At 32.9% G+C, this 20,418-nt stretch overlaps 1 protein-coding gene and 1 long non-coding RNA gene across 9 annotated transcripts in view; one reads left to right on the top strand and one right to left on the bottom strand.

Annotated features, from left to right (window-relative positions):
• Window positions 1-232: 232 nt before the first annotated feature.
• Window positions 233-20,418, bottom strand: part of LOC129981640 (myosin heavy chain, muscle-like) — a 35,392-nt gene continuing 15,206 nt past the window's right edge. For 2 of the 8 annotated variants that reach the window (XM_056092562.1, XM_056092563.1), the window contains exons 13-38: window positions 20,004-20,174; window positions 19,369-19,548; window positions 18,672-18,884; window positions 17,282-17,369; window positions 15,430-15,547; window positions 15,198-15,318; window positions 13,735-13,871; window positions 13,557-13,638; window positions 13,202-13,456; window positions 10,416-10,544; window positions 9,829-9,951; window positions 9,396-9,482; window positions 9,155-9,300; window positions 8,634-8,724; window positions 6,506-6,562; window positions 6,314-6,400; window positions 6,048-6,214; window positions 5,730-5,808; window positions 4,440-4,882; window positions 4,010-4,142; window positions 3,433-3,890; window positions 2,994-3,315; window positions 2,510-2,881; window positions 2,220-2,420; window positions 1,899-2,057; window positions 233-749 (exon numbers count right to left, since the gene is read on the bottom strand). In XM_056092562.1, the coding sequence (XP_055948537.1) occupies window positions 618-749; window positions 1,899-2,057; window positions 2,220-2,420; window positions 2,510-2,881; window positions 2,994-3,315; window positions 3,433-3,890; window positions 4,010-4,142; window positions 4,440-4,882; window positions 5,730-5,808; window positions 6,048-6,214; window positions 6,314-6,400; window positions 6,506-6,562; window positions 8,634-8,724; window positions 9,155-9,300; window positions 9,396-9,482; window positions 9,829-9,951; window positions 10,416-10,544; window positions 13,202-13,456; window positions 13,557-13,638; window positions 13,735-13,871; window positions 15,198-15,318; window positions 15,430-15,547; window positions 17,282-17,369; window positions 18,672-18,884; window positions 19,369-19,548; window positions 20,004-20,174 (4,551 nt within the window). In that variant the 3' untranslated portion in view covers window positions 233-617. Of the gene's footprint in view, window positions 750-1,180; window positions 1,256-1,898; window positions 2,058-2,219; window positions 2,421-2,509; window positions 2,882-2,993; window positions 3,316-3,432; window positions 3,891-4,009; window positions 4,143-4,439; window positions 4,883-5,729; window positions 5,809-6,047; window positions 6,215-6,313; window positions 6,401-6,505; window positions 6,563-8,633; window positions 8,725-9,154; window positions 9,301-9,395; window positions 9,483-9,828; window positions 9,952-10,415; window positions 10,545-13,201; window positions 13,457-13,556; window positions 13,639-13,734; window positions 13,872-15,197; window positions 15,319-15,429; window positions 15,548-16,715; window positions 16,804-17,281; window positions 17,370-18,671; window positions 18,885-19,368; window positions 19,549-20,003; window positions 20,175-20,418 lie in introns of all 8 variants that reach the window. The other 6 variants (XM_056092561.1, XM_056092557.1, XM_056092560.1 and 3 more) reach the window with 4 other exon arrangements.
• On the top strand, window positions 18,805-19,467 carry LOC129981641 (uncharacterized). The gene is made up of 2 exons (XR_008785334.1): window positions 18,805-18,912; window positions 19,328-19,467. It is a non-coding gene; the product is annotated as an uncharacterized LOC129981641 (long non-coding RNA).

The raw sequence follows: 20,418 nt of genomic DNA, 5'->3' as shown, positions 1-20,418 counted from the left end.
GCACAGTATTACTTTTGCAAAGATATTTTGCTATATTTCAAATTCATGCTTCCAAATGTTATCACGTATATTTAATTATATATTTTATAATGCTAAACATATGGTAGAAATATTATAATATTTTCCTATTATAATACTTTTATTCCATTGCTTTACTTAAAACCTCTAAGTGCATTATGTTTATTTGAAAAATAATGGTCGAGTAACACATAAAGAAATGCTAGACTACAACTTGAAAGTGTATACATTTATTTTTTACTTGATATTGAAATAAGTACAATACAGATCTTATCGATACACATGCGTCCATACAAGAAAAATCCTCAATATGTCACAGGAGTACAACATAAATACAACGAACGAGACAAAAGATTTGGAGCTGAACAAATACTTCTTTTGCGAATGGTTTCTTTTATTCACCACAACAAAACATTTTTTTTTCTTTTAGGCTACATGAATGCGAATGTAACATTTCGAAGTCCTTTTTCTTCGCAACAATTTTTCTTTAAAAATTTTTTTCGGAAGATGTTTCGAATTCGAATACTCTAAATGCTCTAGATCCGCAAATAAAATGAGAAGTATTTGGTAGCCTTGTTGCAGTGGAAGAGCGCTGTTTCTCATTCGGCAGTATCGTCGACATCAAGAGTTGTTTGGCAAGGGACAGCAAGGACGGTAGGGTGGCTCAGGTGAGGAACTTGGAGACTGTCGGGGATGAAGGGGCTTTTTGCGTGGAGATGGGAGCTTGACGTCTGCGAAAGTAAAGAATCCATTAGTAAAATGAGCAAATGTAGTTTCCAGTATACTGGCAAAGTTTTATGAGCAATAAATGAAGGATTAAATGATACAAGTTTGCGTACTTTCAAATAAGCATTACTTTTTATAAATAAGTTCCGCAGTGATACGAAAACATCTTAATATCATCCGACGTTGTTCGAATATTCACATTAACACTCTCAAAGAAAATATAAAAGCTCAAACTTTATTCATATAAGACAATAATTAAGAGTTTATAAAAGAATTCTTTGTGTTCATTTAATGAAAACTTCAAGTTTTGTTTTGAAATTTTTTAACATTATTCATTTTTTATATTATTCTCATTATGCCAGCATGTCTCACACTTAATTTCTTTGACTATAATTGTCTAGATGAATTTAAAAATTAACAAAGAGGAAAAGCTCACCTAAGTAGTAATTACAAGAGATGTTCCATCTTACTCTTCAGCTTCGACTTTTTTCGGTCGTCCCTTCATCATGGGCTAGATAACGAACAAGGCGAAAAGCTTAGCATGAAAAAGAGCAGCAAGCATTCATGAGGGAGGAGAGTAGGGTGAGAGGGGTTTAATCAAGCATGCATTGAAAATTAGTTTCTTAAAATAATATTGAAAAGTACTTATATCCGCATATGCAAAATGCTGTAGCCCCAAAAAATAGCTTTTTTTTTTCTTTTTTTTTACTTTTGAGAGCAAAATCCAAAAGATTTCATTATACAGTAATTGTAAGTATAAATAAAAGCATTTTATGGCAAGTTTCAAATTCCTATGCTGTCGATTTTTTCTTTTTTATCTTAATATCCTTGCATTAAATAAGCACATGCAATTTTAAATTCATTTAAAGTAGCTGTCAAATACATATAGCAATATATACTGCTTTATTTTTACGTAAATAAAGGTGCTTCCAAATGTTATTGAGCGAAACATGATAAAACTTCAGCTTCAAAAATTTATTTTCTTCAACTAAAGTCTGAGAATTCGATTTTTTTTTTTTTAATTCACTTGCGTTCTTAAGAATGTCACCGAAAGAGATTTAAATTTGTTGTTTCTCGAATCCTAGGAGGTGAAAGAAGGAGGATCTGTAACAGAAATCGGGAAATGGAAATAATCAATCGTTTGATATACTCACGAGAGGAGGGCTCATTGCACGACCGGCGGAAGCGGAACTTCGGTTCTTGGCACGCAACTTGGCAACAGCATTCTCAGCCATATCGCATCGTTCCTCGGCATCTTCCAGCTCTTGTTGTACTTTTCGGAATTTGGCCAAGTTCAAGGCAGCGATCTCTTCCTATAAGTAAACATTTCATGAATGGGCTATGCATTCTAGAAGTGGTGACGAATTTTAAAATTTTAGACACTGTAAAAAGGTTTATTATAACTTTAGTTCTGTATGTGATATATACGAGAGTAGTCTATATAGATTCATAACTGAGATGCAAGATTAACTTACGGCTTCCTCAATCTGCCTCTTGTATGTCTTGATCTTCTGCTGGAGTTTGTCGACGAGGTCCTGCATGCGTTCGTGGTTCTTGCGGTCCTCATCGGCCTGGAATTGCAGTTCCTTCACGCGGCGCTCGGCTTTCCTGACGTTCTTGGCTGCCTCAGAATGACGGCGTTGTTCATTGTCCAACTCGTTTTCGAGTTCGCGAACCTGGAGATAGTAAAATGTGTAAGATTAGTCCATTGTTCTCAACCGATTCTCATGCAAAGTCATGAGAGGAAAACAAGCAAACAACATACCTTCTGTTCGAGTTTCTGGATAATCTTCTTGCCACCCTTCAATGCAGCAGCTTCAGCTTCATCCAGTCGGACCTGGAGTTCCTTAATCTGTGCCTCCATAGCCTTGCGCATCTTCTCTTGTTGTTGAGCATGCTCTTGTTCGGCTCTGAGTTCATCAGCAAGTCGGGCAGCATCAACCATTGCCTTCTTTGCTTTCTCTTCGGATGATTTGGCTTCATTCAACATCTCATCAAGATCGGCATGCAAAGCTTGCATCTCGCCTTCCAACTTCCTCTTAGCCATAGAGAGAGAAGAGTTCTGGGCAGAAAGCTCATTGACGGATTCGTGCAATTCAGCAATTTCGCTGTCGGCAGCGCGGCGAGCACGGTCAGCCTATTCAAAACATTTACAGATTTATTTTAAAGTGGTCTTTATCGAAGCAGTATTTTAATGTTTTAGAGAAATTTGTGATCAAAGAATAACATAATGCATTGTTTTTATTTACCTGTTCCAAAAGCTGCCTGCTTTCTTCCAGTTCTCCGTGCATAGCATTGCATCGCCTCTCAGACATGGCGTATTGTTCACGAACTTCATCGCGTGCCCTCTGTTCTTCTTCCAAGGCTTGTTGGAGTTCTTTAAGTTGGATCTGGTATTTCTTGATGTTCTTCTGTGCTTCAGCGTTGGCCTTGTTGGCGTGGTCAAGAGCAATTTCCAGTTGGTTGATATCGCTCTCGAGTTTCTTCTTCATCCTGAGAGCCTCAGCCTTACCCTTGGCTTCAGCTTCCAAGCTTGCTTGCATGGAATCGATGGCGCGTTGATGATTTTTCCTAAAAATTGATTAAAGAAATTATGTTTTAATTTAGTAGAATAAATAAAAATATAATTTTAGTTACTTGAATTCTATCTCACATGAAGCATTGTAAATATAAATAATGTATGCATACCTTGTGTTTTCGAACTCTTCTTCTTTCTCTTGTAGACGCCTGTCGATCTCTTGTCTGACTTGAGAAAGCTCAAGTTGAGCACGAAGAACCTTATTTTCTTCCTGTTCAAGAGCAGCTTCAGCTTCTTCAAGAGCGGCCTGAAGCTCTTCTTTTTCCATCTCTAACCTCTTTCGGGCCTTCTCCAGTTCGTGTACGCTCCTTCCACCTTCACCGAGTTGGTCAACGAGATCCTTGATTTCATCTTGGAGGTTCTTGTTCTCCCTCTTGACGGATTCATAGTGCTCTTGGCTTTCTTCGTATTGAGATCTAAGTTTAAAGACTTCAGTAGAGTAGTTCCTGCATTCCTTCTGAGATGCGTCAAGCTCAGCAGCCAAATCATCAACCTTCTGTTTCCATTCGGCGACGATTCTGTCGAAGGATTTCTGTTTCTTCTCCATAGCTGAAGCCATAGCATTAGCCTAAAAACAATAATAGTATTTTAATATTGAATATATTAAATAAATTGAATAAAGAATATGATTTTAATCCATTTTTTCTCTTACACTTTTATTTTCTATTCTGAATAATGATTTCTTACCTTTTCAACTTCAATAGTCATGTCTTCCAGTTCACCTTGGAGACGAGACTTGGTCTTCTCGAGTCCACTGCATTTGGCGTTGAGTTGGTCAATGGTTTCCATAGCTTCCTGCAGTTTGGCATCGAGCTTCCTCCTATTGTACATTAAAAGAAAAATAGGTATTTTAAACATCTAAATTTTTCAGTGTGATTATGTTTATATGAAAAAATAGAATATAACAGATTAGCTTTTATCAATTCGTTTCATTTCAAAGGTATAATTATGTAAAATGTAATATACTAGCAAAATTGTCCGAAAAAATATATTTATTTAATACATTAAAAGTTTAATTTGCTTGTTACTATTATATGATGAGAAGATGACATTTAACTTTTTCATGTTTTTAAAAATTTGTTAATTGTTCATACTGGTAAATATAAAGAAAAATTACTTTGATTCTTCTAATTCTTCCAATCGAGCCAAGCCTTCGCTCTCGTATTTGGACCTCCAAAGTTGAACCTCGGCATTGGCTTTGCTGAGTTGCCTCTGCAAATCGGCCTTGGCTTCCTGTTCCTCTTCCAGTTGTTCTCGGAAGCTGTCCAAATCGTGTTCGATGCTGCGGTATTTGCCCATGGCAGTGGCCCTTTCCCTGGCTTCCTCGTCGGCCATTCTCTTGACATCGTCCAGTTGTGTCTGGAGGGACATCTTAAGCTTGCTGAGCTGGCTGTTGAGGGATTCGGATTCTTCAAGTTGCCTCTGGAGTTCGGAATTCTCAACGGTCAGTCTCTTCTTGGCGGCATCTAAGTCACCCAAGGACCTGTGTGCTTCATCCATCTTGCCTTGGAGTTCACCAAGCTGCATCTCCAGTTGCTTAGCTTGTTTCTCAGCATTGGCCTAAAGATGAAATTTTGTATACTTAATAGTTCTCTTTAAAATATATTTAAGTTCTGGATTACACGTTTTGTCAAGAAATCTATATATATTTTTAAAACAGAATTTCTATTAATTCTTTTTTATATAATTTTAAACTTGAAAGCTCTGCAATAAGTAAATTACTTTCAAATTACAAGTAAAGTTATGCAATGAAAATATTCTTTCAAAAATTAAGCAAAGTGATTAGTTAACAAAACTTAAATTTAAATAAAATTATTATATTTACAAGTTAAAATTTAAGATAAATATTAATTGCTTTCCTGTGAGTCAATGATCCTACAATTGTTATATAATATTCAAATCATAAAAGGACAATTTTTAAATTATCAAAATATCAATCAAATTTATTTATAGCATAAAATAGGGAAACATTTTAAATCATGCTTTTTACCTTCTTTCTACAAACGCAATCCAAAGCTATCTGTAGCTCATGCACTTCTTTATAATTGGAAGCATTTTCCTTTTCGACTCTGTGTCATACAGTATAATGGTAAAAAGGGATGGATTGTTAATCGTCTTCATGCAAACTAATATAAAAAATAAAAATTGATAGAAACTGTCGGAGCATGCAGGTTCTTATGCATGTTTGATTAACATCAAGTTAAACTCAAACATGTTTTAGAAATGTAAGGGTATTTTAAGTAGTTAGAAACTCAGAATTTATAAATTGTAAATATTATGAAAATTGAAAACACAGTTATGCTAGTTTTATAATGGAATCAGTTCAAAAAATTCGTAAAAGAGTCTAAGTTATCGGTTAGTGACACTCAAAATTTTGGTTTCTCAAATCACACCATGCGATTTGTACCTTTTCTTTGTTAACATGGTCGACACTTGATCGGACATCGTCAAGTTCTCCCTTCATTTGTGCTTTTTCCTTTTCTAACCTGTGGTTGAATTCATTCAACATGATTTATCATATTTCAAATACAATAATTCGCGAATATGAATAATTTTAATTAATTTTATGATCTTATTTAATATAAAGGAGAGATTTCAAAATTTTTTTTTACAGAGAGGCACAAAATAACCTAATTATATTGAATATTAAAAATGTAAATGCTTATTACAATGAATCAATTCGTTAAGTTTGAGATTTGAGAAGACTATTTCGATTATCACTTACCTGGCCTTGTGTTTGTTGAGTTGGTCAATTTGTTCGCTAAGCTCTGCAACGACATCGTTGTGTTTCTTCCTTAGGTTGGTCAATGTTTGCTCATGTTGAAGATTGGATTCTTCCAAGTCCCTCCTCAACTTGGCCATTTCAGCTTCCCGCCTCTTATTCAGCTCAACCTGAATGTGCAAACATGCTCGTTAGTTTATTGATTATATTTACGATGATCTAATATTACACATTTTCAAGCAAAATTTATTTTGTGGGAAAATTGTCACCTGAGCAGAGGTAGCACCTCCGGCTTCTTCTAACCTCTCGCTAAGCTCTCCGATTTCACGGGCAAGTTCAGCACGCTGCTTCTCAGCCTGGATAAAAAAATATAATATTCAGTGTGGTTCAATGATTTTATAAAATATTCAAAATTTTTCTCACGATGCCATGAGGAACAATGAAAATTTTTCCTTGTTTACCTTAGCGCGGGCTTGTCTCTCGGCTTCCAACTCCTCTTCCAACTCTTCGATCCTGGCCTGTAATTAGCAAAAATTTCAGAAAAATTTAGAAAATGCATAAGCATAATTGCATAAATGCGGATTAAAATGTTTAGCTACTAATATTTGAAAAATCATAATTAGAAAGAAAGCATCAAATATTAAGCTTAAGAAATTTCACAGCATTATTGAAGCATTAGACTTTTTCGCAATGCACCCGCTTCTTTCAGAATACATTCATTTCATACACACACATAGTCATTTTTGCTTTTATTATTATCAATGCTTCCAATTAACGAAGCCTTTTATAAAACTTCTTTTAAATAAGAAATGTAATTTAAAATTTCATGTAACATAGAACGTTCATAGAACTACATAACTAAATATTGCTATTTCAGGCAGATCAAGCTTACATCTTACTTATATCGTAATGATTTTGTTGAAGCCTTGTAAGCGTGAATAAGCATGATAGAGATGAGCTTAGAAACAGATTCACCGAGAAGAGGCAAAGAGAAAGAGCAAAAGCTAGTTTAGCTGCATATTCCATGGGAATTTCTTTTAACTGCCGTACTTCATAAACCAATTGCACTGTCCCTGGTGAAGCAGCAATTACAGGTTCTTGCAATCGCCTGATCATCCGTTTGCTATCGAAACTCAGGTTGTAACCTGGTGACATATATTGGACTTTCTGGTATGGATAGAACACTTCTTTTTTCAGCATGCTGCCATTGTACGAGGCCGCAGGGGATACTTTAGCAGGACAGGTCACTAAAGTTGATTTCATTTCTTTCAGACTTTCGGTGACATGGCTTTGCTCTGTGATATTTCCATTTGATATGCCATTGCTGTACCCATTTTGTGCAGGGGCAGAATCAATCGTAATTTCGTTTTCGGCTGTCGTAGTATCCATGGCTAACAACAGAGGATCACCGGCGCTAGTTAGTTCAAAAATCTGTGCTAGTAATTTCTAAAGGATGCGATAATCTTGGTTGGTAATGCAAAGTCCAATAACTATTGAAGTCGCAATCAGTCCGGGAGCTAATGACGCGAGACCCAACTGGTGCCAAAGCCGAGAAGAGAGTGACTTTTGTCAGTTTCCAATGGAAATCGGTCCACAGAAAAAAGTGACGGGCCGTCTCGGCGCAAAGGTGTAGGGATGAGCCAAGGCGAAAGCTGTAACACAATATCCCCGAAGTCTTTCCCCTGGCGCGGTGTTCCAAAAATGAACACCCAGGATGACACGTCGTTCGAGTGACTCACGCGTGCTTCGACTGAGGAAGAAAATTTTGGGATTCTTGTTGCCTTTTTGGGGTGGATGAGGGTTAAACGAGCAGAAAACTGATGGGACTGCCTAAAAGACACGAGACAGGGAGCTTTAAATTCCAGTGACATTATGTGTCTGAGACGTCTTGTTAGTGATGCAAAAAACGTAAGAAAAGCGGCATTTCGGCTTTTCACTTTTTCTTCTCGACCGTCATTTCAATAATAGAAACGACTAGGTGCGAATACTGGAAAATATAAACGTTCTTTTCTGAACGTCGGAGTTGCATTTATGTACTAGTTGCACAACTCTTTTTCAGCGTCTAATTAAATATAATGATGTTTATTTTACCTTTACTACATATCCTACAATGATCCACCATTTTGTGCAGAAATTTAGGTATGGTTTATTTTATTTAGCTTCCCTTTAGAACATTTCATTTTATCTACATTGCTATGTACGTATATCACTCCAAAAATATCTTTGCGATTTTATATTTCTAAATGTAATGAAAATATGATCATTTGAAATAACATTTAATTTATAAAAATGAGCAATTTTGATAGTTAAAGTTGTGAATCTCTTCACTTTTTATATCATAATCTTAGCTCTTTCACAGACTAACTTGTTGTTCTGAAATGGTGCCAAGTTAATTTATTCGTTTTTACAAACGAGATGTTATCACTTGAAAAATGACATGAGCGTATGTACTTCAAATAAACCGAAGAAGTGACTATTTAGAAAAAATATATATAGAAATATTTCAACTGGCAAAAAGGCGTGTTTTGAATTCGCTTTCTTAAATATGAATGACTATTTCTGCATTTGATGCACATGTTCTGGCCTTACCTGCAGTTCCTTGATTTGTTTCTGGAGCTTGGCAACAAGGCTCTGTTCATCCTCGAGCTTAGCGGCTAGGCTAGCCATCTCCTTCTCTTTCCTGAAAACATTGCATTCATGTTACTAAGCTGCCATTTGAATATTATCAGTAAAGGAATGAAAATATTTGTTTATTTATTTTTGTTTAATTTGATATTATTATTTGGAAATTTAAAACTAAATTTAAATTTAAACTAATTTGAAACTAAAGAAAATTCTTTTCTTATTTTTTGTAAGATTTTTCTTCTTTCAAAATAATTAAATGCTTTTTCCAATATTTTAGAAAATTATCGTTTGTATTTCAGTATCTGTAACATGACATCAAATTATATATTGGTTAAAGAGAAAGTTTTGCATTATATTTAAATACTTCCAATTATTAATAATGAAAATTAGAATATTTTTTTTCTTTTTAAAGCAAAATAAAAGGATGATTTTCTTTCTTTCTTTTTTTTTTTTTTTGATTATTTTAAATATTTGTCTCTAATTACCTTTGAAGAGCTTGTTCAAGCTCTTTCTTGTTCTTCTCGAGGTCAGCAACAGCTTCTTGTGCAAGCTTAAGGTCGCCCTCAACCTTCCTCTTGTTCTTCTCAACATCACCACGCAATTTCTTTTCTCGGCTCAAGGCGTCTTCCAACTATTAGAAATATTAACAATTCGTCAATGACAGGACTTTTAAAACGATTTTTAATCACTTTCAAATGATTCTAATCTTCATCGTTTATTGCTTACCTCATCTAAGGTGGATTCCAACTTGGCCTTCACTTTGTTCATGTGGTTCAATTTGTCTTCAGTGGCCTGGAGGTCCTCTCCGGTTTTCTGAATAGAAGATAGCACAGTTAGTTACATTTGCTGTTATAACTGTAATGCTTGATTCAAGTTTCTTTCTGATTGATTACATTAGGTAAAATGGAGGTAATTAATTATTATTATAGATTCGTATTATTAATTTTCATAAATTTGAATTTTTTACACGGTATTACGAAATTAAAAAATATTTATAAAATATTTATTAACATCTCATGCTGTTCAGATGCAATAAATATTATTTTGTATTTGAAAACGTATTCTATTTAGTTCTTACTTTATTAGTGTATATATCTTATAATTTTTTCATATTTAACAAAAGAATAACTATCCATAAGAGAATAATCGAATACTTTACCTGTCCCATCTCTTGCAGTTGTTTCTTCTCCCTGTTGAGCTTGTTGATGAGTTCATCTTGGTGTGCAATCTCGTCATTCAAGTTTCGGATTTGGTGGTCTTTAGAGGCTTTGTCTTGTTCAGCCTGTAGTGGTAAAAAATTATTAGTTTGTTTTTATGTATATCCGTGATTAAATTAAAATTCTGTTCAAGTGCTAGCATTTCAGTATATAATATTAAATTATGTTTCAAAATCATTATCTTTTAGTTTGCACATAAATGCATTAAATTATTTGAAAAATCTTTCAATTTTTTAAAAAAAAAATTAATTAAACAATTCTACTTATGCATTATATTTCGTGCAATTACAAATGATTCCTTTTTTATTTCATGATGTATTTTTGATTAACACTAATGAATCTTTCTAATTATCAATAATTATTTTACATCAGTGCAATATTTTAAATATGAATCTGTACAGTTAAAGGTCCAAGTGCGTAAAATATATGATAAAAATTTTATTTTAAGAAAAACATACAGCTAATGTTTTTATTAAATTTATAATATAAACAAAAATTGTTTTGGAAAATTTTATAATAGATTACTAACCTTCTGGATGACCAACTGCAAGTCTTCAATCTCCTTCTTCAGGTTGGAAATCTCTCCCTCCATCTTCTTCTTGCTGGAGCTCAAGTTGGCATGGGCATCTTCTTCGGAAGACAACCTCTCTTGCAATTCCTGAAGACGATTAACAAGATCCATTGGAATTTTGTCATTTTCCAGAAAACCATTTTCAGGATTTTTTAAAGCCAATGCGGCCATTTCTATCAGCAAATATTTATCACCACAAAACAATATTTCAGGATTTGAGCAATAAATTACAAATCTATCACGACTGATTCACTGTGGACACAAGCTGGTATCCAACCTTCAGTCCGATGTCTGATTTTCTTATCACAACTTAAATATTAAATCCTTTCTTGAATATGTATAGATAAATCTGAATAGGCAACTGAGTTGAATCCAGCAATCAAAGCTCACAATATATTCATCTAAGTTCAACAAGGCTGAAACTGGGAAACCGGGAACACACTTCCGAAGGGCGGGGGATCGTCGTCGTTAATGAGAAGTTGGATGAACAGCCGAATTTCATTCGAGACGGAATAATCAGAGCACGATTGTGAGTCAGAAATGAAGGGGGTAAAAAGTATGTCGTCCTCCCCCGCATCTTGGGCCGAAATGAACAGATTTTTTGTCTGTCATCTTTCTGGCATAAGTGTCCATGCTTTTGATTGGAGAGAAGTATAAAAAACAAGTGGAAGGGGTTCACGTTACACGTTCGGTTTTGCTCTGGGACACTCTTTTTTTTTTTTTTTTTAATTTTTCGTACCCCGCCTGTTAAACAGATTGCCGAGATTCGCTGTCAAGATATTAATCATCGGTGGTTAAGATGCCAAAACAGAGAGAGAGACATTCGTCATACAGAAAGGGGAAGTTACATGGTTGTAAGAAAAAATAATTTCGAAGATATTTTTACCAATACTTTTAAAATGTGTTTCAAATGTTGAATCAGAAGCACAAGGGAACGAGTACCTCTGCTATGCCTCAGAAATTTTAGCATTTTCTTTAGAACAGAGAAAGGGAGAATACACATGTTTTCGAAATTAAAACAAAATGTGTCAGTGAAAAGAAACAGACATCACTTTCATTTATATTCTCATTTCTACTTTGGATTGGTTTTTTTTTAGCGCATATTAATTTACAAACTACTAATAAGTTCATTATAGTAATTTAACTGAATTATAAAATATACTCATAATTAAGAAATATTGCCATAAAATAATAATGAATAGGAAAAATGTATACTTAATAAAAAATAAGACTGTTATATTTATAGCATTATTGAAATATTCTTCAATCTTTTTTTAATAATGAGTTTATAATAAAATTGGTCTTCCGAAAGAGAAATTCAATGCTCTATTTTTACAATCTAAAAATAACAGAAGACTCCTTCTTAAATTGACATTTTTTAATTTTATTACTTCTTAATATTGGTAACAGCTTAAAATAATTTTTTCATCGATTTTTTTATTTGCGTTTGTAAGAAACAGAATATTAATGAATATAGATGAATATGGATTGATTAATTATTTGATTAGTTCCTTTTCAGATTCATCCAATATTCTATATTCTTATCTCCAGGTGGAAAGGAATTATGAATCCTCAGGCGTGGGTGTGGAACATTCATCATCTCAGTATGTTGTTTCCCATTGCGGAAGTTGAAACTTCCTTGAGATGTTTCCTGGACAATTTCCAAATATTCTTTTGGACAGCTCTAAATTTTGATATTCTATTTTAAAGTGAGCACTGATTCTTGTCTGTAAAATTCATCAATCTAAAAATATCGCATTATCACCCATAATTACTAGGTTAATGCGATAGTCAGGTGACTTTTCATCAGAAAACAAGGGAACTCTTCAAGACTAAATTGAACCCTCACAGACCCTGTTAGCCAAAATAGAAAGATGTTCAAACTCTGTGACGGGTGAATGTGCCAATATGTAAAATTTTAACCATCCTTTCTTTTAAATATATCATTCCACATTCTTTTTTTTTAATTTATTAAAAAAAAATTTTTAATTATTTTTAACAAAAAATGAGCCATTTCATTTGCAAACTCATACTTAAATTAGAATAAAATATATCTATAAAATAGATAATATATTTACTAATCCTCTTCACGTCTCAACAGCACCACATTAGTAGATCTTACAATTTATCTGCATATTTGGATGATGAATTGAAAACTGATGTCATGGATTCTTATATAAAAATAACATGTTTTCTTCTACTAAGAAATGTCACTGGCAATCTTATTGATGCAAAACGTAAGTTAAAAAACTCTCGATTCAATCAATGCTTCAGTGTCTGTCTTTCCACTTAAAATAAGAGAAGGAACTCTTTACTTTTCAAATAATCCCTTTCTTTGTTTCTTACAAGGAACTCTCAGCTAAGTGTTACGATTCTCGAATAGTAAGATAATTGCATATTTAATTTCTTTACAGAATTCGAGAGCTAGGATGTACAGTTGATTTACAGCTGCATTATAAAATCTCTTTGAAGAAGATACTTTATTCCGGATGTCGCTAACAGCAGTGTACGCTTAGAAGGAATTTCTATTCGGTATTATGAAAGTTATAATTGTAATTTTAGGATCTTGTGTTCTATATTAACCGTAAGTTACCAGAATACATATAAGGATTCAAAGAGAAAATGCGAATTATAAGATGAATTTGATTATTTTTAAAATGGTGATTTTTTTAAAAACTGGAAATTAAAGTTTTGATTTTATCCACTGATATTTCTAATCCTATTTTCATATAAGTTTCACAAACCTGCAGTTGTCCTTCCAAGTCATTCTTGATAGAGATGGTCTTGGCCAGACGCTCCTCAAGATCTCCAGATCCTGTCCTCTCAGATTCGAGTTGCAAGAAAATATCGTTCTTCTCTTGGAGAAGCTTGACATTTTGGTGTTCCAAATCCTTCCTAAGCTTTTCCTCTTTTTCTAAAGATTCCAAAGCTTTCTTCAGCTTGTCTTCCAGTTCCTTCATTTCGTCCTCTACGCGGGCCATGCTGAGCAAAGGTTTGACCTGGGGAATACAAGTACAAGTTTTTAATCTCCATTACGGATGATTTTTTTTTTTTGAAAAATCAGGAGATGCCATCTGAGACATGATGCAAAATGCTCACCTTGATGTACAGTTTGTACCATAGCCAGTTGCGGAGTTGAAGGAATTTGCGGAGATTGCGCTGGATAACGAGCAAGGCAACTCTGAAATGAGAAAATTTACAACAGTGAATTGACCTTTCTATGAATCACTTTGATGCGAATGTAGATTGTAATGTTGACACGTAATTGACTACTTACCTTTGTTCTTGCAGCTTCTTGAATTCCTTCTTGCTGAGGTACCACCTAATCCAGGCTTGCAACCATGTGACAATTTTGGCCAATCGGTCATCACGCATTTCTTCAAGACGACCCAAGACACCGGCACGGAAGAATACCTGAGTAGATGCAGCATAATGTGAGGTACTTTATTACGAAATACAATCTTTGAACGCGGCTTACGTTTTTTGTGGAAGATTTAATTTAAGAAATATTTAAATTTAATTTAGTAAGCAAGCTGCAAAAATGATTTAAATCGCCTGTTTTTGTTATGAATATTTTTGAACTTTGTATAGCATTTTAAGAAAGTTTAAAAACTATGGAAAGTATTTTTCATTTTATTGCAATCGCGTCCCACAGAATAGAACACATTAACTTAGTTCTGTTTAATCTTCACAAGAAACACAGAAATCGGGGAAGGATGCTTTTAAAAGATAGAATGATAAAAATTTCTTCAAAGAAAATTTATTATTATTTGTAATTCTTTTTAAAGCTAATCTAACTGACTTTAAATAGTTCATCTAAACTTCCAATTTGATTGAACTTATTCTTTCTTGATCAATATAAATGAAAGGACAATTGAGAATTTCTTTCTGATAGTTGCGTAGTAATTTAAGAATTGCATTTCATTTATATAAAATAGCAATAAAACATTAATTGCATGTTTTAAAGCAAATTTGAAATCAAACAACAGCAGTTAGAGCTTTTCACAGAATTAAAAAAGATGCCTTTTATTTTCAGTTTGCAAAAAGACAGGAAGCGCTGAAGCCATCATTTACCATCGTTTGTTTTTTACACTTTCGGAAACTCACCATACAGGAAGGTGAAACTCACAGAACAGGAAGGTGATAGGGATTCTTCCATAAAGGGAGTAGGAGGTAATTGGGAGGAAAAGGAGACACCAGGAAATTGAGGAAGTGCTGGAAAAGGGAAACTGAATGAAAAATTTGTTTCAGGCTTACATTGTATCCATGACTGAAAACTATCTCTGATAGTTTTAGTCATAATAATATAAGTAGCCAAACCTCTGCTCTGGCCACCTCTTATAGACTGACTAATACATGCCTCTGTACTAACAATATCTTTCTATAATTTTTTAATGAACTAAATTTTATTAAATGTATAAAATCTAAAGAATCTACTATTTTTTTTTTTTTTTTTTTTTTTTTACTATCCTAGAGGTAGTGAAATTCTACTACTATCCTATAGGGAGAGTAACTGGATAGTAAATCAGATTATTAAAGAATATATATTTTTAAAAAATTCTCTTAAATTCCCAAAGTAGTGGCCTACGAAATGTCAGAGGTTTGTTTAAATATATTAAAGGACTGATTTTTTTATGGAATTTTTCTATATTTTTTGTTAAGTAATGGAAATTTTTGTTAAGGAAATCAGATGTCCGTGGTAAAAAAATAAAAGTTTTCGTGAAGTAAAATTTTTTATACCTTGGTGTTTCCGAGCCTGTAGTCATTCTTGTCCAGTTGAATGGCTTCCAATACGGATTCAGCCACCTTCTTTGCGTCAACGAATCCCTTGGGAACAGCGCTGGCAGCCAAGATGGTGTAACTGTTCAAAGACAAAAATTCGAATTACTTAACATATTCGCTTGGTAGCAAGCCCTATTGAGAAAACTAATTACTTATATAGTTTTAAAGTTTAATTTTTTTTTTGTTTTACCGTTGTTTGAAATCAGGATAGATCATCCTGTTGGGGAATCCTTTTCGGCAAATACGGATTCCTTCAAGTACACCATTGCAGGTCAGCTGATGCATTACCAAGCCAGCGTCAATGACACCTGTAGAAACACGTAACAAGATGAACAAGATGTTCGTTCCTTCGTCATCAGTTTAGCGAAATAACTGTGAGCTAATTTACTTACGTTTTACATTCTCACTGTATTAAAGAATATTTAAACTTCCATTTTATAATCCGAGCAACAATAAAAAGAGCATTTCAGCTTAAATCTTATGTTCTCAGTGTCATAAAAGTTATATCTCTGCTGAGATTTTATGTTCTCATTAAAAAAAGAATTATTATCTACGTTTCGATTTTATATTCTTTATATCATAAAAAAAGTAATTTCAAAAGTTCTTGTTTAAATGAATTTAACATTAACGATTAATAGTCTAAATTTATGTTTTTTATAACGATATTCATCCTTAAAAAGTTTATTAAATTTTTATAATGAGATCAAAATTATATAGCTTAACAGGTAAATTAATAATAATTTTAAGAGATATACATAATCAAGTTAAAAAAAGCTTAAAATTGGAAGGAATTTTAAAATATTTAATTTCAGGTTTATAAATATCAAAAGGGAAAGAATACCTGGTTGAAGGAAAAATGATTCATGGTTGGTCAAGAAGGAAGTTCATGACAGCAAGAGAAAAGGATGATGCGGAAATGAATATTTCAGGAAAAAAGGAAGATGCATTGTGAAGGTAGGATCTTAATTTTTTTTTTTTTTCAAAATTTTTCTTTGAAATGATAGCACATCATTTTACACCAAACTAAGTGCTTTTCCATTTTTAAATACAATATATATGCATATATTTACAAATAAATTGCACTCATGACACAAATAGGCAGCAAAAAATCATTGTTGCCAGCTAAGATAACCAACTAAACTTTAAAGCCATTAATGCATATAAAATTTAATTTCTGTACTTTTAATTAGAATTCAGTTGTATTTTTAAAGCTCAAGCAACACTTTCTTAGTAAAGAAAAACAGTAAATTCTTTTTTAAGCTATCTAAAAGCACTTTCAGAAAACTGCTGAATTTTTAATTTGCTTTTGAACTTGATTGCAAATGAAGCTTTGAAAGCATTGGAAAATTTATCAATTAGCAGATATAAAAGCATTTATAGCAAAGCAGTAATTAAGATGGCATCCATCTTTCCTTAAGCGTTTTCTGCAACTAGAAGCTACAACCACTAGCTGCTTCTTAAAATTTCATGGCTTACCTGGAGATTTTGTCTCGTTGGGAATGATACATCTGACAAAGTGAGGAGCAGTGCTACGTAGGGTGGTCATCAACTTGTTTAATTGTTCCTGTTTGACAATTAAACACGGAATATTATATATCAGGTTAACAACAACATAAAAGGTTCCCTGAAATGTACCCTGCCTCTTTCGAGAGTGTGAAATTTTGTGCTACGTGAGATTATTCTACTGGGTACGCACTGAATGCCTTTAAAGGGTAGCTTTTTTCGAATCATTTCCTGCAGGAAGAAATCTTGGAAGATTTTTTTTAAATTTGGGAAATAGTGTTCAATAAAGGAAAGAATTGAGGAGTGTTGACGGAAAAGTATTATGAACGGAAAGAGTAAAATGAGCAGGCATTGAAAAAAAATTTTTAATCAGAAGAAAGTGTGGTGATTAGGCATTAAGAACGAAAATGAATGTTTTGAGCAGGCATTGAAAAATATTTCGGAAACAATAAGGTCAGAAGAGTTTCTGTTGGGATTTGAGGTGGTGGATCGAGAGAGTTCAGGCGAGTGTTTGGGGATTGTCGAATTTTCGAAGTTACCTGCTTGTTTCAACTCGTTGGGGATGATGCAACGCACAAAGTGAGGTTGTGTGCTGTGCAAGCTGGCCATCAACCTGTTAAGCTGTTCCTATAGTTAGGAGAAGCAAAGCAAACTATTTAAAGTACTTCTTTTGATAATCTCTGACTTTTATCTTGGTTGAAAAGGGGCCAAGATGTGAAGAAAGAGAATACATACACAAAAAGCAGAAACTATGCACTTTTTGCATGAAAAAAAAAGCTTATTTTCTACTAAGCAAAAGAACTAGAAATCTTTTTAAATGCATTTGTCATTTTTTTTAAAATTTTTCATATTGAGCATTTGAATGTAGTTTCATAAAAAAAATGAATAATTAGACACATTTGGATTTCTAGTTCTTCTTATTTAAAATGCGAAAGCATAAGACTACAATGCATTAAAACAAAATAAATTATAAATTGTAAGTTACAAAACAAGTTGTAAGTTAATTGCAAAAAGAGTTTTTAATTGTTCAATTTGTAGCACTTACCAAAGCGAAAAGTTAATATATTAGATGTCATATTAGATACTTATTTTTAGCATCGCTTTAAAAGCTTATATTGCATTAGATACTAATATTTTTTTAAAATATTTCAATAAAGAATATAAATCCAAGAAGCTAAAAAAATCTACATTTTTTATTGCACTTAATGTTACACTGAAACATATAATTCTAGGAAAGCAAGAAAGCAAGCTCTATACTACAAGGCCAAAAAAAGCTTTCAACTCCCAAAGCTATCTGCAAAGCTCTAAGCCACTATATAAGTTGCTTGTTATATTTGTGGATTTTGTAGATTTACTCATTTCTACTGTAAACGACATGTCGCCTACCCTGCAATTCTCTGATAAAATAAAAATATTATAATAAAATTTATGTAGTTGTAAGTTTACACAAAATGAATAATACTGGATTACGAATATCACATTTTAAATAAATCACTACGAAGTAAATGCTATATTTCATTTTATTTTATATTACTCATATTTGCTCATTATCATAAAATTATATAATATAGAATATTGCAATATTGCGCAGTAGAAAAAAATTCAGTAAAATTAATTTAATGTAAGAGGTGCTTATAATATAATTTTGATAAAACATCAAACTATGAAATATTACAAGAAAAACCTTAATAAATTATTTAAATAAAAATTATAATTAGTATTATTTGAACATTAAAAGACACAACTATAATATGAAAGAAAATTCTTGGATAGTTGACATCAAATCATTAAGAGATTATCTATTTGTAAGAGCCAAATGAATTAATAATACTCATTGCAAGAGAAAAATATTCAAAATTAAGAATTAGAATATAATTATGTATTTTTATAATTTACTTTGCTATATTAACTACAGTGTTTCGCATTTACCCTGTAAAGACCGGAGACAGTCTGGAAACCGGAACCCTTCTTCCTGCCACCACCACCTTTGCCTCCCTTGGCATCTTCACCACCTCCCAAACCTGGATGGTCCTCGAAGATCTCAGTGAGCAACTTGTTGGAGCCCTTCTTGCACTGATCGACGACAGTGTCATTGACTGGATCCTTGTTCTTCTCTAACCAGCCGGTTATATTGTAAGGAACCTTTGGAGAAAAAAGAGCAACGTTTCAAGTAAGCGATGGTACGATTTCTAAGTGTCTCTCGGTGGTCAATGCCATTGCAGTAAGCAAATAAATCAAAGCCTAAATTTTAATCTATTAATCAGTTGGATAAAAACTAAAACTTTCCACACGGTAATATTCGATGGTGATATTATTAGCATGACTCCTTTCTTTACATGTATCTTTAATGAATTTTTTCAAGCAATTTCTTTTGAGACACAAAAGTAAATCATAATTTTTTCATTTGCTTTCTTTTAATCACTTATTCTAGTAAAATTAAATATGGAGATTTTTTAAAATTTTGATTAGGGATTTTATTTTTCAAATTTTAATTTTAAATTGTGATATATGTTTTTCCAAATTTGCATGTTAAATTCGCAATTTTTAGTTCAGGTTAATTTTAAAAATATGATTTTTGGAAGCAGGAATACTTGAAGTGAAAATGACGCATCCCTAAACCACTTACAGTTCCAGCGTAATGAGCGATGGCAAAGTGAGCCTCCTGTTGTCCGGGCTTTGGTGGTCTGGGCTTGACGAAGTTGGGAGACTTGCCCAAGTGGTTGGAGTTCAGTTTATCGATGAATGTCTTGTCAGTAGCTTTGGGGAACATACTCTCCTCCTCAAGGATGGACAAGATACCCAAAGGCTGTCATTGGACAAAGTAGATTAAAATACAGAAAGAAAAAAAACAGGACATCTGAGCTATAACATGCATCAGTCTTTAAAGTTAAATAGTTGTAATAATGAAAAGCAAAATGACAAAAATCATTCATTTATATATGACAGGAAGTTTAACAAATATCTGTTCTTAATCAGATAATGTTAAGAACAGATATTTTTTTCATTGATTTTTAAATAATTCATTTGATATCAAATAAAATTATTATTTAAATAAAAGTTTCAAAAGAAAACTTTATAAAAATGAAAAGCATTTTCTTATGAATCGAAGCAAATTTTAGAAAAAGCTGTATTAAATGCATATTTTTTTTTTTATTTAAAGCTGATTATTGCTTAAAATGTTTACATTCTGTTTAAAAAAATGACACTTAAGTTCTGTTTACGGAAGAAATTAAAATAAGCAAAACAGCGCATGCTCATTACCTTCTCAATCAGCTCAATGCAAGCGGCAAGATCGAGTCCAAAATCAATGAAGACCCAATCGATACCTTCACGTTTGTACTCTTCCTGTTCCAGTACAAACATGTGATGGTTGAAGAATTGCTGCAGTTTTTCATTGGTGAAGTTGATGCAAAGCTGTTCAAAGCCGTTGTACTGCAAGGATTTGGCAAAAGTGGCAAAAAAAGCAAGGGGAAAAAAGCAAGAGCTCAATAAATATATAGCTTTCATTAATTAGCTTAATAAAACAATTATCCCAGTCTCGTCAGTTTTCAGGTGACATATCTAGAAACCGATTTGATTTGAACTCGAGGTTCTTAACTTCCAAACGTATGATAAAGGTATTGATGTTATTTAGAAAGTGGTTATCTAAAAACCACCAAATGAAATGTACAGATTG

This window comes from Argiope bruennichi, chromosome 8, assembly GCF_947563725.1.
Source record: "Argiope bruennichi chromosome 8, qqArgBrue1.1, whole genome shotgun sequence".
Classification (NCBI taxonomy): Eukaryota; Metazoa; Arthropoda; class Arachnida; order Araneae; family Araneidae; genus Argiope; species Argiope bruennichi.
The sequence above is the reverse complement of the archived record's forward strand: the minus strand, read 5'-3'. Positions and strand labels throughout refer to the sequence as shown.